The sequence below is a fragment of the Ranitomeya variabilis genome, chromosome 8, assembly GCF_051348905.1.
Source record: "Ranitomeya variabilis isolate aRanVar5 chromosome 8, aRanVar5.hap1, whole genome shotgun sequence".
Classification (NCBI taxonomy): domain Eukaryota; kingdom Metazoa; phylum Chordata; class Amphibia; order Anura; family Dendrobatidae; genus Ranitomeya; species Ranitomeya variabilis.
The window spans coordinates 70,653,901-70,669,627 of NC_135239.1; the positions used below are offsets into that span (position 1 = coordinate 70,653,901).

At 43.9% G+C, this 15,727-nt stretch overlaps 1 protein-coding gene and 1 long non-coding RNA gene across 4 annotated transcripts in view; one reads left to right on the forward strand and one right to left on the reverse strand.

Annotated features, from left to right (window-relative positions):
* Positions 1-15,727, reverse strand: part of LOC143788078 (uncharacterized) — a 71,594-nt gene that overhangs the window by 35,671 nt on the left and 20,196 nt on the right. Inside the window, exon 2 of the long non-coding RNA XR_013218548.1 lies at positions 3,460-3,555. This is a non-coding gene — a long non-coding RNA (uncharacterized LOC143788078). The remainder of the gene's footprint in view (positions 1-3,459; positions 3,556-15,727) is intronic.
* SLC35A3 (solute carrier family 35 member A3) overlaps positions 6-15,727 on the forward strand; it is a 102,356-nt gene continuing 86,634 nt past the window's right edge. The window contains exon 1 of one of the 3 annotated variants that reach the window (XM_077277445.1): positions 6-161. In XM_077277445.1, coding sequence (XP_077133560.1) covers positions 21-161 — 141 coding nt within the window. In that variant the 5' untranslated portion in view covers positions 6-20. Of the gene's footprint in view, positions 162-427; positions 497-2,455; positions 2,833-15,727 lie in introns of those variants that run through there. The other 2 variants (XM_077277448.1, XM_077277446.1) reach the window with 2 other exon arrangements.

Here is a 15,727-nt window from a genome sequence, read left to right on the forward strand (position 1 = left end):
GACTCTTGGAAAAAGAAGAAATGATAAAATCGAAAACTATCCCCGTATATATGGGGTTAAACAGGTTTGATAAATCCGCCCCTCGCCTGCTCACGTCGCAGATAAATGCGCGCTCCTGTCATGAACAGAGACTAGAGCCAACAAGGGGAGAAACTGGTTTTGTAAGTAAATCCTGCCGCGCCGGTCTGTCCTGCACAGCCTGTGCTGAGGTGACGGCGGGGACAGCACGTTCCGCCCTCCACACCCCGCACTATCAGCGATTTACGTCCATTATAAAGGCGGGACAAACGCTACATCCGTGACCGCAGACGGGGCCACATCCGCGAGCCAGCGGGGGCGGGGCCACAATGGCGCGCATTTCTGTGTGTAGCCGGCAGGGGGCGGGGCCACAATGCGCGCAGTTCTGTGTGTAGCCGGCAGGGGGCGGGGCCGGATCCCGGAAGTGCTGTGTGTATGTCTCAGGCTTAGTCAGGACAGGAGCTGAGTGTCTGACTGAGTGAGTATGTCCGTGTCCTGTGTGCAGGGAGCACGGCCGCGGTGCCGCCCCCTACCTGCAGCCCCCCATACCTGCAGCACTGCCAGCTTACGTCTGCTCTGTGCAGAAAGGTGTATGTTCTGGTGCCCTCACTGTCAGGTGGGAAAGCTGTGTGCCCTGAGCCCTCCCTCTAACTACATCTATGGCTCTATGTGCTTCACACGCTGCATACTGCACACAGCCATATACACACATGGAAGCTGTGGTTTGGTCTCTGGCACAGGTTGCAGCCTATAGTGTCACATTGTGGAGGTTTCTCCCATTTATTGTCTGTCATTTTACATTAATAGTAATTTTCATATAAATTTTATTGGATGAAACCAAAAACTTGATCTAGCTGAACAAAGCTAATGTGTACCCCTGATGTCCACTAATGTGTACCCCCTGTACGTGTCTGTTACATGTGTGACCCACGAGCTGTGCAGCCCCTGAGCACCACTCGCCGTAGGGGGTTTGTGGTCCACGTCTGCTCCGAGATGTCGTCTTAGGCCGGGTTAACAGCAGCCGTTCAACACATGCATTAACGGGCTGCTGTTAACACAAGTGCCAATATGTCGTCGCGCTAGCAGTGATGGCACATCACTAGCAATGGGCGTGAGCTAGCGATGCGTCCGACATAGGTATTAATGGCGTTAACGGACTGCGTTATGCCGCAGTGTAATATAGTCCGTCTAACGGACGCCTGCAACGCAACATGAACCTGGCCTTACCGTTGCGATCACTGATCTTCCCTGTATTGATCTGTTTAAAGGGAACATGTCGCCCCCAAAATCGAAGTTGAGCTAAGCCCGCTGGCATCAGGGGCTTATCTACAGCATTCTGTAATGCATTCTGTAATGCTGTAGATAAGCCCCCAATGTAACCTGAAAGATGAGAAAGAGATTAGATTATACTCCCCCAGGGGCGGTCCCGCTGCGGTCCGATCCAATGGGCGTCGCGGTCCAGTCCAGGGCCTCCCATCTTCTTACGATGACGTCTTCTTCTTTGCTTCCTGTTGCGGCTCCGGTGTAGGCATACTTTATCTTCCCTGTTGAGGGCAGAGAAAAGTACTGCAGTGCGCAGGCGCCGGGAAAAGTCAGAGAGGCCCTGCGCACTGCAGTGCTTTGCTCTGTCCTCAACAGGGCACATAAAGTACGCCGCAGCCTGAAGACAAGAAGAGGATGTCATCTGATGAAGATGGGAGGCGCCGGACCGTGACGCCCATCAGACTGGACCGCCCCTGGGTGAGTATAATCTAACCTGTTTTTCTCATCTTTCAGGATACATCGGGGCTTATCTACAGCATTACAGAATGCTGCAGATAAGCCCCTGATGCCGGTGGGCTTAACTTATCTTCGATTTTGGGGGTGACAGGTTCCCTTTAAAGGGATTGTCCAGGATGTAAATTGTTTATTATATAAAAATATATATATATATCAGCCAATCGGGGTTTGTTTGCTTTGCTGCAGAGATGTCAAGTACATAACGTGACGGCTGCCCGGGCGCTGACCTGTGGAGGGGCTGTTAATGTGTATGTGACTTCATCGCTGCAGCAAAAGTGCACAGAGGCCAGAGGTGACCACCAGAGCAATGGGGGAATTACCAGGTGTCTATTGTATTACTGTGTAGTATGTGTGTGTGTGTGTGTGTGCAGCTAGGTAGCATAGGGAGCGAGGTACATATGGGTTGTTGCCAAAATTCTTAGGGGTGTGAAATTTCAAGAGGGGGGGAAAAAGTAGTTATAGTGTATCTAGTGCCAGAGATCTGGGGCAGTGGAAAAGCCCCAGACTTTTTGGCTGGGTGTACCGGATCACCTGGTGGGCACCACCTTGAACTGTATCCATATAAACATGACCCTAAGGACATGTACAGTATCTGTAAGCCAAAACCAGGAAAGGAACAATCGAAAGAAAAGTATAGTAGAAACACGTCACCACATCTGGGTTCATCACCCACTCCTGGTTTTGGCTAAGGACTCATTCAGACAGCAGTGACTTTATTTCAGTATTTGTTCCATTCCTGGTTTTGGCTTCCAACCAGAGGAAAAGTATAATAGAAACACGTCACCACTTCTGGATTTATGACCCACTCCTGGTTTTGGCTTATAAATACTGATATAAAATACTGTGTGAGTGAACTGAGGGATCCTGTGGTGGAGCAGTGTGCCATAGGTTGTCTGCCTCGCCACTCTCCATGCTGCAGGCAGTTGTATGCCGACTGCCTACAAAACATCCATGTCCTGTATCAGTGACACAGTAATGCCCCTGCTCTGCGCTGCATGTGCAAAAGGAAAAAGTGCACTCAGTCTCTTGCATTTGGTGAGTAAAAACTTCCTTTTTTGGGGGGTATGGGGTGGTGAAACGTGACATTAATACTTTAAGGGGGCGCTCCGGGCCCACTGACATTTGTTAGGAGGGGGCATTAATGGTATTGCTTATGCATTGTTACTGGGACAGAGAATGAAGTACCTGCATTATCTCAGATTCTGACAACCTGATAAAAGGTAGAGATGTCTGCTGCCAGAACTCTGTGTGGCATTGACCTGGTCTCTAATCTGAGCTGCTGTTAACCTGCTATTTCTGAGGCTGGTGACTCGGATAAACTTATCCTCAGAAGCAGAGGTGACTCTTGGTCTTCCTTCCCTGGGGTGGTCCTCATGTGAGCCAGTTTCTTTGTAGCGCTTGATGGTTTTTGCCACTGCACTTGGGGACACTTTCAAAGTTTGCCCAATTTTTCGTACTGACTGACCTTCATTTCTTAAAGTAATGATGGCCACTCGTTTTTCTTTACTTAGCTGCTTTTTTCTTGCCATAATACAAATTCTAACAGTTTATTCAGTAGGACTATCAGCTGTGTATCCACCAGACTTCTGCACAACACAACTGATGGTCCCAACCCCATTTATAAGGCAAGAAATCCCACTTATTAAACCTGACAGGGCACACCTGTGAAGTGAAAACCATTCCCGGTGACTACCTCTTAAAGCTCATCAAGAGTGTGCAAAGCAGTCGTCAAAGCAAAAGGTGGCTACTTTGAAGAACCTAGAATATAAGACATATAATCAGTTGTTTCATACTTCTTTGTTAAGTATATAATTCCACATGTGTTAATTCATAGTTTTGATGCCTTCAGTGTGAATGTACAATTTTCATAGTCATGAAAATACAGAAAAATCTTTAAATGAGAAGGTGAGTCCAAACTTTTGGTCTGTACTGTGTGTGTCTGTCGATCGATCGATCGATCGTCACCAGACCCTACTAGGTGGCATTACAATCTTTGACACATGCGCTGCAGTTTCTATAATTTACTTGTGCGTCTTATTAGTGCAGTTTAGAAGTAGACAATGTCCCAGGGCGGCTCCCACTCGCCTTCTTACTGTGTAAACTGCATGATGTCCATTGCCCGGACATGATACACTTCTGTGCCAGAACATGTGAACCCTGCGGGTGTTATATGCTGCTGGTTTTCTGCAGCACAAAGAGCACTGTATCAGTCTAAACCCCTAAAATCTAGTGATCAGTGAGATGTCCCAAGCATTTTTACTTCTCCTTTTACCTCCTTCCACTCTGTTGTCATTGTGCTCTTTATTTTATGTATGTCATTGTGTCCTGTAATTTCCAGTTGCACAACTCTTGCCTTTACGCCCTCCCATTTGTCCTCATAAATCCTCTTGCTTTTTTGTCAGCATACACATTAGTTTAGTATATGATATTGACATTTTAATTTTTCTAAAAATCTTTCCACAAATCATTCAACTCCTTTGCCACACATAATACTATAGTGTTTTGGGCTGGATTATTTATTTATTTTTTGTCCTCTCTCCGGACAAGTCTGTTTTAAAGGGACTCTGCCATCCCAAATCAATAGTATAAAGTATGCCTGTCCATGGCACCTGTGAAAATCACAGCCTTTGATGTAAATTGCGCCTCCATTTAGCAGAAACTGACGTATAAGCAAACTAATTTTGGTGCCCGATTCACCCTTGGTGTGGCTAAGATGCTCAGTACATCGTTCCACCCTTGGGTTTTTCTTGCTCCATCTCCTTCACTGGTGAGTGACAGCGCTGGCTTATCTGCGCTTTCTCTGGTAACGGTGATTACTACAGGCAAGGCCGAACTGTCAATCACCAGTGGGTGCACCCTAATTATTGTATCTGATTAAACTTTAGTATCTGCATAACTGAAAGAGCGATTAGAACTGTAAAGGGGTTCTGTACTTATTTTTTATGTAATATTTTTTTTCTCTCCTTTTACTAGTCCACATACTTTTGTCAGTTTGTTCTGAGATACGCCCTTTAAGCCCTTCACAACCTTTGACATACCTATAAGGCAAGGTCGGGAAGGGTTTCCTGACCTTTGACATATGGGAACGTCATGGCAATTGTGCCCCACACGATCACCACCAGAAGCTCAGCTTAAGTGATAACTGAGCCCTGATTGTCACAACCCAAAGTACTGCCCCAGGCTGTCTAACCCCCTTAATGCTGCGATCAATAGTGACTGCAGCATTTAGGGGGCTGGGAGAGGGAGGGGACTCCCTCTCCCACTCAATCGGCAGGCCCACAAAGTCATCACAGGCTGCCGATCATTGCCATGGCAGCGCAAGCCAGCTACAGCGTGCCTGTTAGACCATGGTCTAATAGGCGTTCTGATATTGTGTCTCACTGATGGACAGGTATAATGCATTACAGTGCTTATTATACCAGCGATCTGACTAATAAAAGTTAAAGTCCGGTAGAGGGACTAAGTGTAAAAAAACAAAACAAAAAAAACATGTATTTGATATTGGGTCATTCCAGAAGCAATCTATAAAACTGTCATGTGGCAAAAAATTATACTTTTTGACAAAACAACCGAACAAAAAGTGGAATAGAGCACGATCAAAAAGATGAATGTAAATAAAAACTGCTTCTCTAAAAATGTTATCTGGTTAGCAAAATAAACGCCATACCGCTCGGTCAGCAGAGAAATAAAAAAAGATATAAAATGTTTGTTTTTTATGACCTGCACAAAAAGCAGAGGAGGCTGGTGGGTGTGGGGTCGAGAACCAGAAGAAGACCCTGCCCCCACTTCCCTCCCCGAAAGACAGGAGAAGTTACTTTATGGAATCTGCACAAGGTGAGAGTTCATCAGCCACTGAGCGGATCCCTTCACATCAGGTATCAGATTAATCATTACCACAGCCATCATGGCGTTGCCTTTAGTTTATAAAGCTAAATCCTGCTGACAGGTTCTCTTTAAGCTTCCAAAATCAGGTAACTTGTGCCTAAACAGTGGAAACCCCCTGCATCAGGGCTCTGGAAACACGACATCTATCTATTCCAGCCAATTTTGCACTCTAAAAAGTCAAATGGCGGTCCTTCCCTCCCAAGTCTTGGTCTGCATCCAAACAGTAGTTTTATGCTACGTGTGGCATATCGATGTACTCGGGGGTAAGTGGTGGTGGGGGGGAATTGCACAAGAAATTGGATGGTCATTTTTCTCCTGTTATGGGTGTGAAAATGCAAAATTTGAGGCTAAAACATTTTTGTGTGAAAGTAAATTTTTCATTCTTTCCTTCTACATTGCATTAATTCCTGTGTAGCTCTTGAATGCTTAATAAACTTCTTGAACGTGGTTTTGAGCTCCTTGAGGGGCGTAGCATTGAAAATGGTGTCACTGTTGGTTTTTTTTTTGTCACACAGGCCACTCCCTCACTTCAAACAAAAAGAACCTAGCACTCAACTTGATGCTTTAGAGTGAGATTTTATTGTAGTGGTACACAAACGTACTCAACAAACGTTTCGGTCCTACACATGGACCTTCGTCAGTAACTACATGTGAAAAACAACCAAATGTGAAAAACCATAACAAACGGATAAATAATAATACAACAAAAGTATATACATAGATGTTGAAAAGAGAATACAGCATCAATATAGAATACTGGTCAAAAGCAACTTAGGATGATACGTTGAGGATAAGTCACAAGTATCTAATCTGAAACGTTCCACTGTCCACAGAAAGAAAGGGACCCCCCAGACCGAATAGTGAGGGGTGTGGTACATACCATACTAGGAAGTAGAGAAAAGACCATAGGGTCCAGAGGCACAAAGACACAGCGTCTGTAAGTGTATGAAAAAAAACCCTTTTATGTAAGAGAGACACCTATTATCCAATAGATAGGTGATGTGGGGGGATATATACCATCGATCGTACCTTAACTGTGAGCCAGATAGGAGCGGTACTGCGGGTTTAACAATAAGAGGTTACATACCGATATAGGTGCAGCAGAGTGAGACCGGCGCTAGTGCGGTGAAGTACCTGTGGAGACCGTGATTGATGGCGCAGGCAGACGCGGATTCCACCGCTGGTCTACCGGAACTGGGTAATACCGCCGTTTTATAAAAGGTGGGCGGGGCTAGAAATGTCAGAGAGCCTGTCAGTGGCCGTGTTAACAGACCGGAAGTGACGTCGCGCGGGGATTGCCGCAATGTGCAACTACGTGCAGGGCTGTAATATCTGATGGGCGGAAGTGACGTCACGTTGTCATGGTGACACAGCAATACTATACCACATGTAGGAAAAACACCGGTGCACAGCGCTAGGGACAAGGTATGATAGAGAACCGAAAAACATTAATGTAGAACCGCTAGGCAGATGACAGGAACAATAGAGCTAGAGTTGAGGTGCCCAAATGGAGATTCTTTAGAAGGTGAACGAACTCCTTGGTGGTGGTGCTCCTATTTTCTATCATTTTGCCATGTGATATGATAAGGAGTGAATAATGGACTGGGTCCAGTGTGACATACGAGTAGAGGAAAGAATCTCAGTACAGGCGACTCTAATGGTAAAAGAGAAAAAAGAGTTAGCTGACAATAAAATATGCACACTACAATAGTAACATAAGCACTAGGAAAACTGGATTCCGTCATTACGGAATCCAGTTTTCCTAGTGCTTATGTTACTATTGTAGTGTGCATATTTTGTCAGCTAACTCTTTTTTCTCTTTTACCATTAGAGTCGCCTGTACTGAGATTCTTTCCTCTACTCGTATGTCACACTGGACCCAGTCCATTATTCACTCCTTATCATATCACATGGCAAAATGATAGAAAATAGGAGCACCACCACCAAGGAGTTCGTTCACCTTCTAAAGAATCTCCATTTGGGCACCTCAACTCTAGCTCTATTGTTCCTGTCATCTGCCTAGCGGTTCTACATTAATGTTTTTCGGTTCTCTATCATACCTTGTCCCTAGCGCTGTGCACCGGTGTTTTTCCTACATGTGGTATAGTATTGCTGTGTCACCATGACAACGTGACGTCACTTCCGCCCATCAGATATTACAGCCCTGCACGTAGTTGCACATTGCGGCAATCCCCGCGCGACGTCACTTCCGGTCTGTTAACACGGCCACTGACAGGCTCTCTGACATTTCTAGCCCCGCCCACCTTTTATAAAACGGCGGTATTACCCAGTTCCGGTAGACCAGCGGTGGAATCCGCGTCTGCCTGCGCCATCAATCACGGTCTCCACAGGTACTTCACCGCACTAGCGCCGGTCTCACTCTGCTGCACCTATATCGGTATGTAACCTCTTATTGTTAAACCCGCAGTACCGCTCCTATCTGGCTCACAGTTAAGGTACGATCGATGGTATATATCCCCCCACATCACCTATCTATTGGATAATAGGTGTCTCTCTTACATAAAAGGGGTTTTTTTCATACACTTACAGACGCTGTGTCTTTGTGCCTCTGGACCCTATGGTCTTTTCTCTACTTCCTAGTACGGTATGTACCACACCCCTCACTATTCGGTCTGGGGGGTCCCTTTCTTTCTGTGGACAGTGGAACGTTTCAGATTAGATACTTGTGACTTATCCTCAACGTATCATCCTAAGTTGCTTTTGACCAGTATTCTATATTGATGCTGTATTCTCTTTTCAACATCTATGTATATACTTTTGTTGTATTATTATTTATCCGTTTGTTATGGTTTTTCACATTTGGTTGTTTTTCACATGTAGTTACTGACGAAGGTCCATGTGTAGGACCGAAACGTTTGTGTACCACTACAATAAAATCTCACTCTAAAGCATCAAGTTGAGTGCTAGGTTCTTTTTGTTTATAGTCTATGAAGGTGTGGGAACCTAACCTTAGCACCATCCTTTCCAGTAGTGCACACGGTTATTTTGTATGATAATACTCCCTCACTTCAAACATGATTTCGTCCTACCCCATCACCCCCCCCCCCCCCAAAAAAAAAAAAAAGTTTGTAAATTTTGTTAAATGAGAATTTTTTTTTTGTATGGTTAAATAATTAAATTACAAATCTTTTCCTATACTTTGCAATGTCTAACACGGACTGCACACTTCAGTGTGCCGCATGTCTTTTTCATGGACCACCCCCTGACGGAGGCAGGACCGAAACTCGCTTTGGGGCGGGTGCGCACTTCCCTGGAATCCCTGATGCTCCTGTACATAAGTATAGTGTTTCTATTCACGTTTGTTTGGATATGGTGGCTGTCTACATACAACTATATACGTATTTACTGCTTCCCATGGACTTTACTATTTCATTATTCTGAATCATGACCTCATTATTCTTGCCTGTAATGTATACTGTTTAATCAGGTCAGACATGTTATACACTACTTGTTATATGCAGCTATGGCCATGTATGTGCGCCCCCGTGTTTTTGGTTTTTTTTACAGCACTTTTTGTGATGTGCCACCCCCTTCCCTATACACCTATTGTGTATTTGTTTACATAATAACCTTCATTTTTGTTCATATATTTGGACCAGAACATCATCTCTTTGCTTGTCTTTCCCCATTTTTCATGGACCCGTAGACTTGCATTGGCCCTTGTCATCTGTGCTACTGGAAAGAGTACATATCTGTTTGTTCTTTGTACGGACACACGAACCGCGTAAAAACACAGAAGTGACTAGCACCATAGGTTATAATGGGTACATGTGGCATCCGTGGGAAAAAAGGATACCACATGTAGTGGAAACATGGACATGTGATGGAGGCCTTAGAGAATGGTAATAAGCAGCTGACATTTTAGGCCAGGGCTACACAGCAAAACTGAAATTGGTGTCGCTTGCGACATCGCATCTAAAGGTTTTCTGTGCTGTCAGATTGTGTTGGATTTTTCTCTGTTCACATGCCACTCACTAGCCATAGGATCCGTTGGCAGTCACATGCAACTGCGAATTGTATGTAACTTACTCGACCATTTGTTTTTCTCTCTTTTTTTTTTTTTTTTTTTTAAATTTATTTATATATGGCTAAAATAGTTGCGTTGATGTCTTTGGTCTTTCAGCGTGTTGCCCTATTCATGCATTCTCACCCAGCTGTACTTCAGTCAGTATTTTTGCATTGGTATTTGTATACCCAAAAAGGAGGATAATTTGCATATTCCAGGTGCCTTCTGGGAAAAGCGAAGAGTCTCCCTCAGCAAGAAGATCGTTGGGTACAGCCGGGACCAGCTGCTTGGAAAGCATCACCAAACCAGGGATTCAAGCTTGAGGAGGATAATTTGCATATTCCAGGTTCCTTCTGGGAAAAGCGAAGAGTCTCCCTCAGCAAGAAGATCGTTGGGTACAGCCGGGACCAGCTGCTTGGAAAGCATCACCAAACCAGGGATTCAAGCTTGAGGAGGATAATTTGCATATTCCAGGTTCCTTCTGGGAAAAGCGAAGAGTCTCCCTCAGCAAGAAGATCGTTGGGTACAGCCGGGACCAGCTGCTTGGAAAGCATCACCAAACCGCGCGCCGTAAGGCGCGCAAATTTTTGCCTGTAGGACATTATTGCAAGAAAGCTTGGCTGAGTAGATACACAAGAAGGAAAGCACACAGCAAGTCAGCAGGATCTGGGAGCAACATGGCAGATGTGACAACCTACATGGTGAGCTGCAGCATGTGCTACATGTTCGCAGATCGACCAGAAGAAGAATCCAATTTCACCTGTCAGAAGTGTAGACTAGTGGCCCTTTTAGAAGAAAAGGTGCGGGGTCTGGAAGAAAGAATAGCAACTTTGAAACTCATCAAAGAGAATGAAGACTTCCTAGACAGAACAGAAGCATCTCTACTGGTCACAGAAGGTGAAAAAAGTGTCAGAGAACCTCCAAAAGCAGATGAGTGGAAGCATGTGACCAAAAGAAGCAAGAAGACCATGGAGAAATCACCAACCACACAACTGAAGAACCGATATCAAATCTTTGTAGAGGTTGAAGATGGCACACCTAAGGATGAAGCACTACCAGCAAGCAAAAAAGAAAAGGGTACGCAGCAACAAGTGACAGCAAAAAGTACAGCCAAGAAGCAACGAAGAGTGGTGGTGGTGGGAGACTCACTACTGAGAGGCACAGAAGCAGCCATCTGCAGACCGGACATAACCGCAAGAGAAGTATGCTGCCTTCCAGTTGCGATGATCAAGGATGTGACTGATAGGATACCAAAGCTCTTCAGCTCCAAGGACGTCCACCCATTTCTTCTGATACATGTTGGCACCAATGACACCGCAAGGAAGGACCTACCGACAATCTGCAAGGACTTTGAAGAGTTGGGGAAGAAAGTAAAGGAACTGGATGCACAGGTAGTTTTTTCTTCTATCCTTCCAGTAGACGGGCATGGCACCAGGAGATGGAACAGGATCCTTGATGCGAACAACTGGCTAAGACGATGGTGCAGACAACAAGGATTCGGATTCCTGGACCACGGTGTGAATTACTTGTATGATGGACTCCTTGCCAGAGACGGACTACACCTCAACAAACCTGGGAAACACACATTCGCCAGAAGACTCGCTACACTCATCAGGAGGGCGTTAAACTAGAAGAAGAGGGGACGGGAAGAAAAACATTAGACTCGAACAAAGAAGACCCAGGAAAACATACTCAGAAGGGAGGTAAGAACATTTCTAAAACAATCCACAGCGAGGAGATTGGAACAAAACAAAATCCTCTAAACTGCATGCTCGCAAATGCCAGAAGCCTGACAAACAAGATGGAAGAACTAGAAGCAGAAATATCTACAGGTAACTTTGACATAGTGGGAATAACCGAGACATGGTTAGATGAAAGCTATGACTGGGCAGTTAACTTACAGGGTTACAGTCTGTTTAGAAAGGATCGTAAAAATCGGAGAGGAGGAGGGGTTTGTCTCTATGTAAAGTCTTGTCTAAAGTCCACTTTAAGGGAGGATATTAGCGAAGGGAATGAGGATGTCGAGTCCATATGGGTCGAAATTCATGGAGGGAAAAATGGTAACAAAATTCTCATTGGGGTCTGTTACAAACCCCCAAATATAACAGAAATCATGGAAAGTCTACTTCTAAAGCAGATAGATGAAGCTGCAACCCATAATGAGGTCCTGGTTATGGGGGACTTTAACTACCCGGATATTAACTGGGTAACAGAAACCTGTGAAACCCATAAAGGCAACAGGTTTCTGCTAATAACCAAGAAAAATTATCTTTCACAATTGGGGCAGAATCCAACCAGAGGAGCAGCACTTTTAGACCTAATACTATCTAATAGACCTGACAGAATAACGAATCTGCAGGTGGTCGGGCATCTAGGAAATAGCGACCACAATATTGTACAGTTTCACCTGTCTTTCACTAGGGGGACTTGTCAAGGAGTCACAAAAACACTGAACTTTAGGAAGGCAAAGTTTGACCAGCTTAGAGATGCCCTTAATCTGGTAGACTGGGACAATATCCTCAGAAATAAGAATACAGATAATAAATGGAAAATGTTTAAGAACATCCTAAATAGGCACTGTAAGCGGTTTATACCTTGTGGGAATAAAAGGACTAGAAATAGGAAAAACCCAATGTGGCTAAACAAAGAAGTAACTCAAATTATAAGGAAAAAATCTATAGAATCAGGGAATGATCTGAACTGTGTGAACATGTAAACCCTTAAAATGTTTTTTATTCTTAAATATCTTAAAAATTACAAATATCCCAGTGAAAAAAGAGAAAAACAGGATCAAAAAAGTGCACCTCTCCTAGTGCTATCCCTGCACTTAGCTGCTCTCCCTACCTGGCAGTGGAGGTTGGCACCCTGATAGAACGATTTTGGCGCCCCCACTCAACGGTGGCTGTCCACTGCTACCCCTGTTAACTTTCTCGAAGGCTACAGGTGGGAAAACAATAAGCTATAAAAAGAGATGAAATAAAGTACAAAGAACAACAAACAAAAATAAGGTGCACATAAAAAATCCCCAGTTGTTTGTCCAATTTAGAGAAAGATTTTTACACAAGACAACAACAACATGGGGAATCGCAGTGTGTCAATACACACAAATGGTTCAAGAAAAATATTATTACCACCAGAACTAAAACAAAGTCGGTCTCTTTTGGCCACAGATAAAATTATGCCTTATAGAGCGGTCAATATCCCCTTTTTTTTTTTGCACCAAGGCATATAATTAAGGGCCACACAATGACCAACAAAAAGACCAATGATGTAAGTCTGGTAATGTATGCAAAGCTATTATGGGTGGCTAACCCGAAATGATAGCCCCAGATTTATGGTACTTAGCTTCCCAGCTTCGCAGCAATCATTATTAGGTCGCCTCGACGCGTTTCCCCGAACTACGGTTCATCAGGAGGCAATTCAGAACAGGAACCATTACGCCAGAGATGCAGGTGCCATGATGCAGGACAGACATTTTAAGGGTTTACATAAACAAAGAAGACAGGCAATTAACAGTAAAAAGAAAGCATTTGCACTACTAAAGCAGGATGGCACCATTGAAGCTCTAAAAAACTATAGGGAGAAAAATACTTTATCTAAAAAACTAATTAAAGCTGCCAAAAAGCAAACAGAGAAGCACATTGCTAAGGAGAGTAAAACTAATCCCAAACTGTTCTTCAACTATATCAATAGTAAAAGAATAAAAACTGAAAATGTAGGCCCCTTAAAAAATATTGAGGAAAGAATGGTTGTAGATGACGAGGAAAAGGCTAACATATTAAACACCTTCTTCTCCACGGTATTCACGGTGGAAAATGAAATGCTAGGTGTAATCCCAAGAAACAATGAAAACCCTATATTAAGGGTCACCAATCTAACCCAAGAAGAGGTGCGAAACCGGCTAAATAAGATTAAAATAGATAAATCTCCGGGTCCGGATGGCATACACCCACGAGTACTAAGAGAACTAAGTAATGTAATAGATAAACCATTATTTCTTATTTTTAGGGACTCTATAGCGACGGGGTCTGTTCCGCAGGACTGGCGCATAGCAAATGTGGTGCCAATATTCAAAAAGGGCTCTAAAAGTGAACCTGGAAATTATAGGCCAGTAAGTCTAACCTCTACTGTTGGTAAAATATTTGAAGGGTTTCTGAAGGATGTTATTCTGGATTATCTCAATGAGAATAACTGTTTAACTCCAAATCAGCATGGGTTTATGAGAAATCGCTCATGTCAAACCAATCTAATCAGTTTTTATGAAGAGGTAAGCTATAGGCTAGACCACGGTGAGTCATTGGACGTGGTATATCTCGATTTTTCCAAAGCGTTTGATACCGTGCCGCACAAGAGGTTGGTACACAAAATGAGAATGCTTGGTCTGGGGGAAAATGTGTGTAAATGGGTTAGTAACTGGCTTAGTGATAGAAAGCAGAGGGTGGTTATAAATGGTATAGTCTCTAACTGGGTCACTGTGACCAGTGGGGTACCGCAGGGGTCGGTATTGGGACCTGTTCTCTTCAACATATTCATGAATGATCTGGTAGAAGGTTTACACAGTAAAATATTGATATTTGCGGATGATACAAAACTATGTAAAGCAGTTAATACAAGAGAAGATAGTATTCTGCTACAGATGGATCTGGATAAGTTGGAAACTTGGGCTGAAAGGTGGCAGATGAGGTTTAACAATGATAAATGTAAGGTTATACACATGGGAAGAAGGAATCAATATCACCATTACACACTGAATGGGAAACCACTGGGTAAATCTGACAGGGAGAAGGACTTGGGGATCCTAGTTAATGATAAACTTACCTGGAGCAGCCAGTGCCAGGCAGCAGCTGCCAAGGCAAACAGGATCATGGGGTGCATTAAAAGAGGTCTGGATACACATGATGAGAGCATTATACTGCCTCTGTACAAATCCCTAGTTAGACCGCACATGGAGTACTGTGTCCAGTTTTGGGCACCGGTGCTCAGGAAGGATATAATGGAACTAGAGAGAGTACAAAGGAGGGCAACAAAGTTAATAAAGGGGATGGGAGAACTACAATACCCAGATAGATTAGCGAAATTAGGATTATTTAGTCTAGAAAAAAGACGACTGAGGGGCGATCTAATAACCATGTATAAGTATATAAGGGGACAATACAAATATCTCGCTGAGGATCTGTTTATACCAAGGAAGGTGACGGGCACAAGGGGGCATTCTTTGCGTCTGGAGGAGAGAAGGTTTTTCCACCAACATAGAAGAGGATTCTTTACTGTTAGGGCAGTGAGAATCTGGAATTGCTTGCCTGAGGAGGTGGTGATGGCGAACTCAGTCGAGGGGTTCAAGAGAGGCCTGGATGTCTTCCTGGAGCAGAACAATATTGTATCATACAATTATTAGGTTCTGTAGAAGGATGTAGATCTGGGGATTTATTATGATGGAATATAGGAATATAGGCTGAACTGGATGGACAAATGTCTTTTTTCGGCCTTACTAACTATGTTACTATGTTACCAAATTAGGGAGGAGGTATGCACCTTTCCAATCTATAGTAGTTCTGTCTAATGTTCACTCCTATTTTTTTTTTTTTTTTTTTAATTTGCTTTTAAATACTGGAGGAAATTCCTGCCATGTGAAAGGTTTTATAGACTTATCGATTGATACACATAGAAAATCAGCATTTTGATGACAAGTGCTCTTTAATAGAGGTGAGCTAATATGTTCGGGTCCCCTCTTATTCAGCAAGCTACACTACGCTGACAGACACAGCAAACCTTCTTGCCACAGGTCGCATTGATGTGCCATCCTGGATGAGCTGCACTACCTGAGCCACTTATGTGGGTTGTAGAGTCCTTCTCATGCTACCACGAGTGTGAAAGCACAACCAACATTCAAAAGCGACCAAAACATCAGCCAGAAAGCATTGGTACTGAGATGTGGTCTGTGGTCCCCACCTGCAGAACCGCTGCTTTATTGAGTGTGTCTTAGTAATTGCCAATAATTTCCATCTGTTGTCTATTTCA